The sequence below is a fragment of the Erpetoichthys calabaricus genome, chromosome 15 (genome assembly GCF_900747795.2).
Source record: "Erpetoichthys calabaricus chromosome 15, fErpCal1.3, whole genome shotgun sequence".
Lineage (NCBI taxonomy): Eukaryota > Metazoa > Chordata > Cladistia > Polypteriformes > Polypteridae > Erpetoichthys > Erpetoichthys calabaricus.
In genome coordinates, this window is record NC_041408.2 from 80812381 (window position 1) to 80827728 (window position 15348).

The 15348-nt window shown below is 40.8% G+C and overlaps 1 protein-coding gene across 1 annotated transcript in view; it reads right to left on the bottom strand.

Annotated features, from left to right (window-relative positions):
* Positions 1-15348, bottom strand: part of lrrc73 (leucine rich repeat containing 73) — a 50957-nt gene that overhangs the window by 22873 nt on the left and 12736 nt on the right. The window contains exon 2 of the mRNA XM_028820685.1: positions 11371-11531. Within this exon, the coding sequence (XP_028676518.1) occupies positions 11371-11531 (161 nt within the window). The remainder of the gene's footprint in view (positions 1-11370; positions 11532-15348) is intronic.

Genomic DNA, 15348 nt, shown 5'->3' on the forward strand with positions numbered 1-15348 from the left:
TTGAAGATGCATAGTATGCGACACGTGTTTCGCCGTAATTGTGGGCTCATCAGGAGTACACAGTCACTGCACTCCCTTACGGGAATCGATCCTCGGACGTAGAGGCGAAGCCCCTAACGTTGTGCCACGGCGTGAGGTTCGTTCATTTGACAGCATGTAGATCGGGGTAATTACATTGCAGGCATTCGTAGTCTGATTCACAATCTGATTGTATGGGTGGTTACCTACCAGGTAACGCTTGTGGTTGGTGAGCAAGTCGGCTAACTTCTGCCACGGTGCACTCTTTCAGTTGCGAGAAGCAGATCATACAATGGTTGAAATAGTTTAATATATATAGCAAAATCACCGCGCTTCGCAGGGGCGAATATGGTATTGCAAACGGCAGCGTTTCTATAAACTTAAAGTTACGGTTTATACCGTGCCTTGTTTCATATTCTTTTCCTACCTTATCAATTGTGTAATGTGTTTTTTGAACAGGTTTGATTAATGGAAGTGATCACTCCTGCTGCGTTCAGTCACTTCACGTGAGCCACTCTCTTGTGTGATGTTGCGATGTCCACGGGTTTATTTAATGTTAGCTAAGACCTGGCAGTTAAAAGTTTCTCGCTACAGCAATTTTAACTCTGTTACAAAGTGATGCAAACTGTCGTTTATACCTCGTGTGTTCTCATTAAACTTGTATCTCGCGAATATGGCATTGCAAACGGCAGCGGGAGCGTTTCTATAAAGTTAAGGTTACGGTTTACAGCGTGCTTTTTTATACCTCGTGTCTTCTCATTAAACTTGTATCTGGCGAATATGGTATTGCAAACGGCAGCGGGAGCGTTTCTATAAAGTTAGTTTAGACTTACGGTTTACACCGTGCTTTTTTATACCTCGTGTCTTATGAAGATGCTTGTATGCGTCACTCACTCGCTTCTTATTGTTTCGCTGCCTTGTCAATTGTGTAATGAATGTTTTCTTCTACGCTCTTTGGGGCTCCTCCTTCTTTTCTACGTACTGAGTTCACAGTCAGTTCACGTGATTACGTGGGAGGCGTGATGACGCGACACGCAACTCAGTCTCCTACGGCCATCTTGCTGCCTACCATTACAGTATATGGACAAAAAAGAGGTTCCAGTTATGACCATTACGCGTATAATTTTGAAATGAAAACTGCATAACTTTTGTAAGTAAGCTGTAAGGAATGAGCCTGCCAAATTTCATTCTTCCACCTACACGGGAAGTTGGAGAATTAGTGATGAGTCAGTCAGTCAGTCAGTCAGTGAGGGCTTTGCCTTTTATTATTATAGATTTGACATTGACATAGTGTAACTTCCACAAGAATCCACATTATCCTGGCCTGAAACATGGAACCACAGTCAGTGCCCCAATGGCATTCTGTCTCCCAGTCTAATGATCAAGCAGTTATACATTTCCCCTCACCTAAAAAGGCATCACACAGAGTGATCTTGGATTGCACTCCAGTACTCAGTCAAACTACCACAAGTGTACACAGTTCCATGATCTTAGACACTGAACCACTGTGTGTGCCCTGAGGTGGCACCCTAGTTTAGTCTGACTACCAGGAAAAAGCCATGCTTCCCTTGTAAATGACACAGCTTCAAGTCTGCTGTCTGTTCTGTTTGTGACAGAAACCCCACTCAGTGCATTTCATGGTGGGTTAATCCTCTCCAGCCATGTATACTGTTTATTTGCATCTATCTATGAATTAGAAAGTGACGTATAGTTATATCTATTGATGCATTCTTTCTAGTGGTCATTGTTATCACCCACGTTTTATGTATGAGCTAAGTGATTACACATGCGGTTCAGATACAAACGGAAATGGCCTCTCTGCAAATAGTTTATCCCATTGACCAAATCGACAGAGAGAGGACCATTTCTGCCTCTGATTTGGGTTAATTTACAGGCTCTCTCATCTGTGTGGATTCTGAAAGGCTCCTTTTGTTCTTGAGTGTTTTTCCATGCTGGTTCAATGACATACAGTCAGGATGAATTAATTTGTTTATTTCAAAATGAATCAGTGTTGTAAATCCAGTGAAGCACAGTAAATAAAGAACATTGTGACTAGCTTCCACAGTTTGCTATTCTTCTACTGTTCCATATCAAACGGTGGGTACATAATTTCAAGATTGCCAGTTCACTGGAGGCATCACTCATACCTTTCACTGAGAACAGACAGCAATTAAACTGTAGATTGATTAGTGTTTATACATGTGATCCCTTCACACGTAGCCAGTAGCATTTTGAGTCATCCCTGAATGCTTTCATTCATAACGAAAAAAATATAAGAAAGTGACACCTCTGTTTAAATATGGTGGGCACTGTAATTTAAAACACATTCGTGTTTCATGTTTTGTGGGTCTGGCCAAGAATAACCTGATTTGTCCACTTATTATGTGCCACATCATGCTAAAATTATGTCACAGCTGATTTGAAACTGGGTGGCAATGAAAACAGCACAATTAAACCAAAATGTCTCTCTGGTCAAACATGATTCAGTGAATGACATCACACAAACCTTGGATGACATGTGACATACTGCATCAGTAGCTGCATATGTCTAACACTGGACTGAGGCCTGCTTGGCACAGCTATAATTACTGCTTATGGGCATAATGTTGTCTTTGACCATAAATAGTCTGTAACTCCACTGTATGCTGGCCCATGTTGCTGTGGAAATGGTTACACTGAATTCATGTTAAAACATTTTTTCAAAGTCAAAATATGATATGCTGTCCATACCAATTAATGTGGCAGAAGAAAACTGGATTTAACATATTTGGTTGATATACTCATACACCTGTCTTAAAATGTCAGAATTATTTTGGTGAGCCCTTTTTCGTATTTTCACCAATTATATTCAGTGGTTTTTCCTCAGAGATTTCTCCACAAGGTTCTGTGTGTTGGGACCATGGCTGAACATCAGGTAAGCAAAACTGTGTCTTCTATTCCATTAACTGAAGTTGATCAAGGCACTGGAGAGTGACAATGTTGGTTGAACATGTAAGAATTTCACTGTACTCTGTACACATGAATGACAATACCATCATGGCTACTACCAATACTACTACTATTTCAGCCTGCACAAGATACATGAAAGTGATTGTGTCTGTTTCTGAAAAGATAATAGATCCATTGTTCCATTTTTATGGACCTGGAATTTTCATTTTGCAGGTGCACGGAGCCATTGGGCATAATTTTCTGACAACCTAATTTTACTGTTTTTGTGTCTTCAAGACCTAGAACCGCCACTGACCGTCATCCCATGGAGTGGGGAGTCCCCGTTGGAGAATCACTGCTGATCGTCATCCCAGCCGCACTAAGACAATCAGTTGTAGGTGTTGAGTGTTACCCCTTGGAGCTTCACTGATGCTGATCGTACCTGACCAATCTACATCTTCTTCTTTTGGCTGCTCCCATTAGGGGTTGTCACAGCAGATCATCTTTTTCCATCTCTTCCTGTCCTCTGCATCTTGCTCTGTTACACCCATCACCTGCACGTCTTCTCTCATCACATCCATAAACCTTCTCTTAGGCCTTCCTCTTTTCCTCGTGTGTGGCAACTCTATTCGTTACATCCTTTCCCAATATACCCAGCATCTCTCCTCTGCACATGACCAAACCAACGCAATCTTGCCTCTCTAGCTTTGTCTCCAAACCGCCCAACCTGAGCTGACCCTCTAATGTCCTCATTTCTAATCCTGTTCATCCTCGTCACACCCAATGCAAAACTTAACATCTTTAACTTTGCCACTTCCAGCACTGTCCCCTGTTTTTTGGTCAGTGCCACCATCTCCAACCCATGTAATATAGCTGGTCTCACTACCGTCCTGTAGATCTTCCCTTTCACTCTTGCTGATACCCGTCTGTCACAAATCACTCCTGACACTCTTCTCCACCCATTCCACGCTGCCTGCACTCTCTTTTCACTGCTCTTCCACAATCCCTGTTTCTCTGAATTGTTGATCCCAAGTATTTAAACTCATCCGCCTTCACCAACTCTACTCCCTGCATCTTCACCATTCCTGTGACCTCCCTCTCATTCACACACATGTATTTTGTCTTGTTCATACTGACCTTCATTCCTCTCCTCTCTAGAGCAAACCTCCAACTCTCCAGGGTCTCCTTAACCTGCTCTCTACTCTCACTACAGATCACAATGTCCTCAGCAAACACCATAGTCCACGGGGACTCCTGTCTAATCTCATCTGTTAACCTCTCCATCACCTTTGCAAATAAGAGAGGGATCAGAGCCAATCCCTGCAGACCTCACCACTGTCACACTTCCCTCATACATATCCTGTACAACTCTTACGTACTTCTCTGCCACTCCCGACTTCCTCATACGATACCACTAATCCTCTCGAGGAACCCTGTCATATGCTTTCTCCAGGTCCACAAAGACACAATGTAACTCCTTCTGACCTTCTCTATACTTCTCCATCAACACCCTCAGAGCAAACATCACATCTGTGGTGCTTTTTCCTGGCATGAAACCATACTGCTGCTCACTAACCATCACCTCACTTCTTAACCTAGCTTCAACTACTCTGTCCCAGAACTTCAAGCTGTGGCTCATCAATTTTATTCACCTGTGGTTATTACAGCTCTCCACATCCCCCTTATTTTTAAATATCGGCACCAGTACACTTATTCTCCACTCCTCAGGCATCCTCTCACTTTCCAAGATTCAATTAAACAATCTGGTTAAAAACTCCACTGCCATCTCTCCTAAACACCTCCATACTTCTACAGGTATGTCATCTGGACCAACGGCCTTTCCATTCTTCATCCTCTTCATAGCTGTCCTTACTTCCTGCTTGCTAATCCGTTACACTTCCTCATTCACTATCGCCACATCATCCAACCTTCTCTCTCTCTCATTCTCTTCATTAATCAGCCTCTGAAAGTACTCTTTCCATCTGCTCAACACACTCCTCATTTCTGAGTACGTTTCCATCTTTATCCTTTACCACCCTAACCTGCTGCACATCTTTCCCATCTCGGTCCCTCTGTCTAGTCAATCGTTACAGGTCCTTTTCTCCCTTCTTAGTGTTTAATCTCTCATACAGCTCAACATACGCCTTTGCTTTAGCCTTTGCCACCTCTCTCTTCACCTGCCTTATCTCCTTGTACTCTTGTCTACTTTCTGCATCTCTCTGACTATCCAACTTCTTCGCCAACCTCTTCCTCTGTATACTCTCCTGTACTTCCCCATTTCACCACCAGTTTTCCTTTTCCTCCTTTCATCTGTCCTGATGTCATGCCAACCACCCTTCTTGCTGTCACCCTTACTACATCTGCTGTAGTTGCCCAGCTGTCTGGTAACTCTTCACTGCCACCCAGTGCCTGTCTTACCTCTTCCCTGAATTTAACCTTGTAGTCTTCCTTTTTCAGCTTCCGCCATTTTATCCTTGGCTCTGCCCTCACTCTCCTCCTCTTCTTTTTCTCCAACGTCATCCTACAGACCACAAATTCTATGCTGCCTAACTACACTTTCCCCTACCACCACTTTGCAGTCTTCAGTCTCCTTCAGATTGGACGTCACCCTATGTTCCTCCCTCTTCTTAAGATACGTATTCACCACAGCCATGTCCATCCTTTTTGCAAAATCCACTATCAACTGACCTTCTTCATTCCTCTCCTTGAAACCCATCACCTCCTCATCCCCTCTTTTCTCTTCACCAACATGTCCATTGAAATCCACTCCAATCACCAGTCTCTGCCCCCTGGATACACTGTCCATCACTTCATCCAACTCACTCCAGAAATCTTCATTTTCATCCATTGTACACCCAACCTGCAGGCCATATGCACTAACAACATTCACCATCACACCTTCAATTTCCAGCTTCATAATCATCACTCTGTCTTGACACTCTTTTCATCCCCAAAACACTCTTGACATACTGTTCCTTCAGAATAATCCCTACTCCATTTCTACTCCCATCCACACCATGATAGAACAATTTGAATCCACCTCCGATCCACCTGGCCTTACTCCCCATCCATTTAGTTTCTTGGACACACAATATATCAACCTTCCTTCTCTCCATCACATCAGCTAACTGTCTCCCCTTACCAGTCATACTGCCAACATTCAAAGTTCCTGTCCTCAGTTCCACTCTCTTTCCTTTCCTCCTCTCGCCTCCAGAGACGTACCTGATGTGAGACGTACTCCCTGATCATACCATGTCAAAAGTATTTGCTTAAACTGCCCACTATGACAAATCACAAGACACTCCGCAACCCAAGTGCAGCCCTTTACCATTGTGTACTATTGTGAATCACAAATCTCTGCAACCAAAATCCAGAGAACACACTACCTGCTTTAGAGAGAGCCTTTTTAATTGTCATTACATTCTATATTTTTAAGATATTGAATTCCAGATTGTGGAAATGCAAATTCAGCTAGTGAACAGGCAATCTTATGCTTTACTGTCCAGTTCCTTAGCTACAATGCCACAAATGCATGTCTACTCTATATTTAAATGTTTTTAAATCAGCAATAACGCGCATCCAATTACAAATGAGGCAAAATTGTGTCTGTATTTCTACAATTGGAGCACTAGCAGGTAGCTCTGAGCCACACAGTGTTTAAATCCCTGTCCTTCTGTGTACAGTTGAGTCCAGCACTTTAGCCAAAAGGCAGCACTGACATCTCATGGCCACCATTAAATCACCAATATCATTCTGTAACATTCTTCTGTTCATTGTGTGACTACAATAAATTTGCACAAACTTGTAACAAGAGTTTAATAGTTTGACAGTGTTTTTTTCTCTTTTTTTATTGTGGAAACTCCATAGATTTTTTTAATGAACACTGCCATTTTTAAACAGTGTATTTGGCATAACTCTTGCATGGCACTTGACTGGCACGCTGCCTGAGCCTTACCCTTCTCCTTTCCTTTCACCTGAAAAGCACAATCTTGAATATGCCCAGCTACAGCTCCAAACAACACGTCAATTCATGTCAGAATTCTCCTCAAATGGCCTTGCAATCTTACTTTCTGAATGACCCAATATGTCAAAATTGCCAATCTTCGGTTGCTAGTGCTTGTTCTAATGTTGCCAAGGGAAGCCCTTGTAGTAGAACCAGTTCTCTATTATTCACTAAATACTGGTAGGCCAATTGAAGACCTGGTCCAATTTCCAAGCCTGGCAACATTTAATGTTTGAAAAGGGGAAAGCTTTTATAGTCGCTCCATCTATTTTCCAATTCAGTTGCTTGTTTTGATAGATAGACAGACAGACTGATAGACAGAACTTTATTTGTCCCCAGGGGGAGATTTGGCTTCTTTCAGAAGCTCAATAAATAAATATTATTCTATTAAGACAAACTACAATCGCCCTCTCAAATATACACTGGAATAACATAAAAGAAGGAAGACTAAAAAGAAAGAAGGAAAGAAAGAAAGAAAAACAAACTTCTAACTTGGCTAAAGTACAAAACAGCACTCCCAGTCCCACAGAGGCATTACGAGAGTTTATTGCCATAGGTACAGTGCATCCAGAAAGTATTCACAGCGCATCACTTTTTCCACCTTTTGTTATGTTACAGCCTTATTCCAAAATGGATTAAATTCATTTTTTCCTCAGAATTCTGCACACAACACCCCATAATGACAACGTGAAAAAAGTTTACTTGAGGTTTTTGCAAATTAATTTAAAATAAAAAAACTGAGAAATCCCATGTACATAAGTATTCACAGCCTTTGCTCAATACTTTGTCGATGCACCTTTGGCAGCAATTCCAGCCTCAAGTCTTGTTGAATATGATGCCACAAGCTTGGCACACCTATCCTTGGCCAGTTTCGCCCATTCCTCTTTGCAGCACCTCTCAAGCTCCATCAGGTTGGATGGGAAGCATCGGTGCACAGCCATTTTAAGATCTCTCCAGAGATGTTCAATCGTATTCAAGTCTGGGCTCTGGCTGGACAACTCATGGACATTCATAGAGTTGTCCTGAAGCAACTCCTTTGATATCTTGGCTGTGTGCTTAGGGTCGTTGTCCTGCTGAAAGATGAACCGTCACCCCAGTCTGAGGTCAAGAGCGCTCTGGAGCATGTTCTCATCCAGGATGTCTCTGTACATTGCTGCAGTCATCTTTTCCTTTATCCTGACTAATCTCCCAGTTCCTGCCAGTGAAAACCATTCCCACAGCATGATGCTGCCAACACCATGCTTCACTGTAGGGATGGTGCCAGGTTTCCTCCAAACGTGACGCCTGGCATTCACACCAAAAAGTTCAATCTTTGTCTCATCAGACCAGAGAATTTTCTTTCTCATGGTCTGAGAGTCCTTCAGTTGCCTTTTGGCAAACTCCAGGCAGGCTGCCATGTGCCTTTTACTAAGGAGTGGCTTCCGTCTGGCCACTCTACCATACAGGCCTGATTGGTGGATTGCTGCAGATGGTTGTCCTTCTGGAAGGTTCTCCTCTCTCCACAGAGGACCTCTGGAGCTCTGACAGAGTGACCATCAGGTTCTTGGTCACCTCCCTGACTAAGGCCCTTCTCCCACGATCGCTCAGTTTAGATGGCCGGCAAGCTCTAGGAAGAGTCCTGGTGGTTTCAAACTTCTTCCACTTACGGATGATGGAGGCCACTGTGCTCATTGGGACCTTCAAAGCAGCAGAAATTTTTCTGTAACCTTCCCCAGATTTGTGCCTTGAGACAATCCTGTCTCGGAGGTCTACAGACAATTCCTTTGACTTCATGCTTGGTTTGTGCTCTGACATGAACTGTCAACTGTGGGACCTTATATAGACAGGTGTGTGTCTTTCCAAATCATGTCCAGTCAACTGAATTTACCACAGGTGGACTCCAATTAAGCTGCAGAAACATCTCAAGGATGATCAGGGGAAACAGGATGCACCTGAGCTCAATTTCGAGCTTCACGGCAAAGGCTGTGAATACTTATGTACATGTGCTTTCTCAATTTTTTTATTTTTAATAAATTTTCAAAAACCTCTAGTAAACTTTTTTCACGTTGTCATTATGGGGTGTTGTGTGTAGAATTCTGAGGAAAAAAATGAATTTAATCCATTTTGGAATAAGGCTATAACATAACAAAATGTGGAAAAAGTGATGCGCTGTGAATACTTTCCGGATGCACTGTATGAAGGAGCCCCCATAGTGTTTCTTGATACACTTCTGCTAAATAATTGGCTGTCTGAAAGTACTCAATTCTGATCTGTGTCAGAGAAAGGATGTGCAGCAAGTTCATAATGGCACTCAGTTTTGTTTTAATTCTCTCCCCCACTACCATCTCGAGGCGGGCAAGATTGTGTCCTCTAACCGAGCCTGCCTTCTTAATTAGCTTGTTGATTCGGTGGGCCTCTCTTGAAGTGATGACACCAGCCCAGCACACTGCAGAGCGGAAAATCACACTAGTCATCACAGAGTTGTAAAGCAATCCAAGGATGTTTCTACACGCATTAAAGTGTAGTGTAGTGCTATTGCAACCTATTAAATTTACAACTACCGTAAATACCCGTATATAGGATGATACCATATATAGGACGCAGTGGATTTTTGACCCTAAAAACCATGGAAAAACCTGTGTACCTGTTTATAGGACACATCCTAATTTTGAGTTACCGGGGTACTAATTAAAAGCTGCTGCCGCCAGCACCAGTGATTGTATCCATACGTTTGTGTTAGGCTGGAGTATCTCTGAACAACAACAAAGAACGAGAAACATACTAGACGGCGGAAATGACATATCGGTGACGTGAATATTCAAAATAAAACAATTTCCAAACGTTACAATAAGGCATACAGGTGGATGTATAGTAAAATGAGCTTTCAAATGCCATGTCATTCTCCAAAATCGATACAGTATTAGCGACACTACACCTGAAAAATACTTTAATTTGAAACGGTGTGAAATGCCAGTGCGGGGGCAAAGGCTAATCACGCGCGGATTGAGGCATACCCCGGTAGCTACAATTGCAGCACTGCTAACCGACTGTCGCTTGAAAACAAACCTTGAAATTCAAATTGGATTCAAACCACTCCTCTCTGTCCCCATCACACAGCCATCGAAGGCGAAGGACAGGCACTGACACACGCGCACACAAACATAAAGTCCAATGTCCCATTACGTAATTTTAAAGATAGCTGTTCAATATTACCCAGTCAACATGGCAAAGACAACACGACAGAGCTATACTGCAAAGTTTAAACTGGAAGTGATCACGTACGCGAAAGAACACGGGAACTGGGCAGCAATTTGGTCTGACAGAATGCATAATCAGAAAATGGAGAAAAGCCGAAAGTACCATAAAAGAAATGCGAAAAGTAAAGAGGGCGAACAGAGGCTCGAAGGCTCACCACCCTAACCTGGAAAAGGTGCTCATTAAATGGATTGAAAGTTTGTCCCTGTGACTTACTGTATTACGTAATTGTCATTGCAAACGCCAATCTAACAGGAAATTGTCTGCGTGTAAAAGTAAAAGGCAAACTTGAATCTGATGGGGTCAGGGATATCCGGGGAATACGGTAAGGACAGTTTGTGAGGTATCAGCTGCGATAGTTTAACACTCCAGTACATTGTGGTGAATGCTGGTAACAGTCAGGCGGGCAAGCCATTAAAGTTTGTCACGTTTGGGAATCGCTGTATGTAGCGTGTAAAACAGTTTGCGAGTGTGGCAGGAGGAGAGTTAGACTTGGCGGGCGGGGCTCTGTCGTGTCGTGCGTAGTGAATTGTTGGTGGGTGGGGCTCGGTGAATTATATATATAGATTTATAATTTTTGTAATAAAAGTATCCATGTATAAGACGCACCTTGGTTTTTAGGCCTACTTCTTAAGAAAAAAAAACGCGTCCTATATGCAGGTATTTACGGTAAATGTCCTTCCATTTCATTCAAAACCCAACCTTTTGCTGAAAGTACAAGTTAATACTTCCATGAACCATCAAGATTAACTTTTTGATATTTGGCTGATTCACAGATGTAAATATTTCCCTGTCAGGCTGAAAAATCCATTGATCATGCATTACTCTGGCCAATTATTATTTTCTTTCTCAACTCTGTAAAGTGATTCATGTATCCATCCGTTTACTTTCTGAACCTGCTTATTCCACTAAAATATCATTATGAGACCAAAGCCTACATCTGCTAGAAGGCAGGAGCCAGCTCTGGACTGGGCAGCAGTCTAGTACATGGCACCTTCACTCACACACCCTGACTCACTCATACTCATACAGTTTACAACGGCAGCTTGATAATTTCATTCTGCTGGAGAAAACTGCTGATGGACATGGAGTGGATACACCAGATCCACAATTTGGCAAAAATCCTGTAATTCAAGCCTTTAGCCATCATATCATATATTAAAGAATGAAGTTTGGAGTTTCTCTACCTGATTTTGCTCCGTCCGGTGGTAGCATCCCACAGATAAGCTGGACACCTTCATCTCCCAACATGCAGTCTCCAAGATCAAGAGAAACAAGAGACGGGTGAATGGACAGCACCGGGTTCAAAACTGCCAAGCCTGTGTCTGTGAGAGGACTTCCATGGAGGCTGAAAAAGAAACATTAGATGTGTTTCTGTAAGATTCGTTTTCCACAGATACATGCCTCTGACTAGAAGAGCAAAGCTTGAATATAAAAAAGTATTTGCTGCCATTACCTGCAAACATCATTAAAAACAGAATACTTCCATTTAGTTAAAGCAGAACCTCCTTCAACATTGTTGTGGGGTTCAGAAAAATGGAAGGAATTCACTCATTCTATACTGTAAATCTACTAACCAAATAAAAAAAATACTTCAGGAGTATTTAACAAAATCCATTACCTTATATTCAGTCAAATCACTGAATTTGTTGAATTATAGCATTTAATTTCAAAAATTATTTTTTACGCCCATATCTTTGAATAGTTCAAAACATTTTATCATTTCATGCTTGTCCATCCCATTTTAAAAGTAAGTTTATTTAAAACAATATTGCTTTTTGTAGTATGTGAAATTATCTTTATGCTGGGTGCTGCAAGCCTGTTTTAGCTCATCTAGCTCTATTGGCCCTGCAGTGTCCTTAACTGTGTGTATGCATGTGCAGCCTGAACTTCTCACTTTAGCAGTGGGGTTTGAGGACTAGAAACCCTTATTCTTACCAAGAGGACTGCATTTTTTAACTTTAAATTTAGAGCTTTTAATTAGTCAGTGCTATGCAGTACAAGGTAGTGAAGACATATGAAATGTTTGGTATCATTTACTCATTTAAATTTAACCACAGAAATTATTAAAAAAAGAAAAAAAGCAGGTCAATATCAGGGATGCAGTGAGCCTTCATTTTAAAGCACTAGTGAGGGTAAGAGATTTTTTTTCTCTATTATAAAAAAAAATCTTGGAAGGTGGCGAGACTTGATTTTCTCGGAGAGACACTTATACGTCCCGCAAGAAAGAGATTTAACCATGCCCGGGGCCGGAAATAAAGGACAAAGAGTAGATGACAAAGTAGAATGTCATAAAGAATTCAAAAATGTTGACGCGGTACACATGCAGAGCAGGTTAGAGATAATGGAAGTACGAAAATTCGAAAGTCTCAAAAAAAGGATAGTAAAGCGCAAAGAAATGTAAATTATTACTCGGTGAAATAACGGAACAGTGAAAAGAGATCGAATCAATTGTTCGGATTTAAACTTTAAGTCATAGACTTGTAGATCGTATAATTCATGCTGCCAGCAAGAATTAAAAGATTCCAAAAACGTTGGCATGGTATTAAATCCCGTGAGACTGAGACTTTTAACATGCGATTCTTTCAAGTCACGCCCTACTTATAACTATTTTCAAACAAGACCACGGTCATCTAACCTCAGTTGTGTGAATGCTTTTGGCAGACATACTTCCTGCACTCTCAGCTCTTATAAATTTTATTAGGACAAAAACATTAATACGTTCTAGATGACATGTCAATGACTAAGCAAAGAAGAAACAACATGGACAAACATTCGAAAAAGTCATTTTATTTATTAGAGAGAAAGAAACGATATTCACTCACAGGCAGTTATAGATTACATTGTCACAATGTAAGCCCAAACACGGAATCCAAATTCAATGCGAACTTGAAGAAAAGTGAATTCCAAATATTGTTTTTACTAAACTTTACTAAAGTTTTAAATTAAAAATGCATATGTAACAATTCCCATGAAAATAACTATCTTTAGATTGTATATCCGATAAACCAAACCCGGAGGTGGGCTAGCATAGCGAGCAGGGGGCGGACCCTCCTAGTTTGTTTAAATTATAGAAAACACTTCAGAACACAATTTTGCATGGCAAGTGTATAAACACCATGTTTGTGAAGAAATCACTTTGACTTCATAATACAACTCTTATCCTTTAACTCAGTGAAAGGCAACCTTTTTTGAGTTGCAGCGTACTATGTCCAAAAATTTTCTTTCACAGCGCACCTGATGAGCAACTGCCCATAAATAAAGTCATGACAACACAATCTATGGACAATCGCCAATAAAAACAGTTAATTTTACAAGTTTGAAAGACATTTTATTAATAAAGGAATCAAAGGATAAATCTTAAATTTAATTAATGTGAACGTTGAGATTGTTTTTCAGCACATATGAGATTGATGCGAGGATCAATATTCGAAAGATAGACGCGCATTTCCTTGTCGATCATTTGAAGTCTCTCGTGTTTCTTAGACTTCATTTCCGTAAGTGTTGAAAAACCTTGCTCACAGAGATAAGAGCTTCTAACAACGAGACTTTTTAAGTCTCACGAGATGTGTTTTTGACACTGCTGGTGTTGATATTATGATGAATAGTGAACAGTGAAAATTTTAACTTGCATTCAAAATAAATACATTCGTTTATTCAACAATCTGATTAACCGTTATCTGTTTTTCCAACATAAAATATATTTTTTTAAACATTATCTTTTTAATCAACCAAAAGTTCAAAAACACTAGCAATTTTAAATATTTTACAAAAATTTTCGCGGCGCCCCTAGAAAATCGACAATGCTTTAACTTAAAGTATACTAACAGATCAGCCTAATCAAAGCCTTTGAGAATTGTGAAACCCTGGATTAGCCCCCTAGACAGCCTTCTCTGCTCGTAATTAGCAGATTTATTTTTCTAAGCAGGATACATCCTTCTGTCCCAGAATGGACTCAGTTGCTCTTCCCTACACAGCTAGCACAGCTCCTGTGCCTTTTTTTGTAGCATGGCGACTAGAACTGCACAAAGGACTCCAGGTGTGATCTTACTGGAGAGACATTGTAGAGTTTGATCATGATGTCCCTTGAGTTAACACTGTTTTCAATATAACCTAACATCTTTTTGTTCTATAATTGCATTAACATATTGCCTAAACAAAGGAAATGCTATATCAATATAAACCCCTAAATCCTTTTCATATATTGCTTTCTGTAGGTCACTCTCACCCATTTCACATTTATAATGTTCCTTTTGCCTTAATATAGAACTTTGTACTTGACTGCATTTCTCTGCATTTTCCAAGTGTTTGAAATTGTTTTTGGAGGATAGGAAGAAACCCTGGAATAGATGCCTGTCCATCCCAGGGCACAATAAATCACAAACGAGTCTAACACCCACAATGGACTAGCAATAGGATGCTCAGAGTTACCAGGCCAGGAATTGAAGTTAGATCCATGCGAGGGAGCAGCGCCAAACACTGTACTACCAATACTGACAATGGATGCCACCAACTTCACACTCATCCACCAAGTGACCACATACAATTTTACACCAAGAACTGATCTTCAAATTCATCATTTACTGAACATGAATAAAGTCCACAAGTTGATTAACCAAAAAAAAAAAAAAAGCTTTGAAATCCTAAAGATATTCGACTTTAAATAACATCTAGGCTGGTAATCAAGAATACTAACTACTTCATCACCATGTGTGATAAATAATAAAGTACTGTACACAGTTACTTATTCTAGTGCAGTGAATAGCCATTTCTCAAAATGTTGTTCTAATCTTGTAAAAATAAAGAATAAAATAGCATTCAGTAAAACAAAATAAGATAATGTACTGTATACATAAATATATGCAAATCTCAATAATTTTAATTGGCTCCTAAATATAAATTCTTCACTCGCCTATAACCTTCATTCACTCATTGACTCCAACACAGGGTTCATGGCATATACGGCCTCTCCGCCTCATGTTGCTAAGTGGCTCTTTTAATCATTTGAAGGTATGTGAAGGTCCGGGTTGGCTGCAGCTGCCATACTCCCTTCAACCTGGGACTATTGATAGTCATCACCAAGATGAGCTAAGTGTGTAATATTGACCAACTCAGGTGGCTGGAACAGTAGCCAGAGTGTGACGATGCGGGTTCTGCTCCCATCT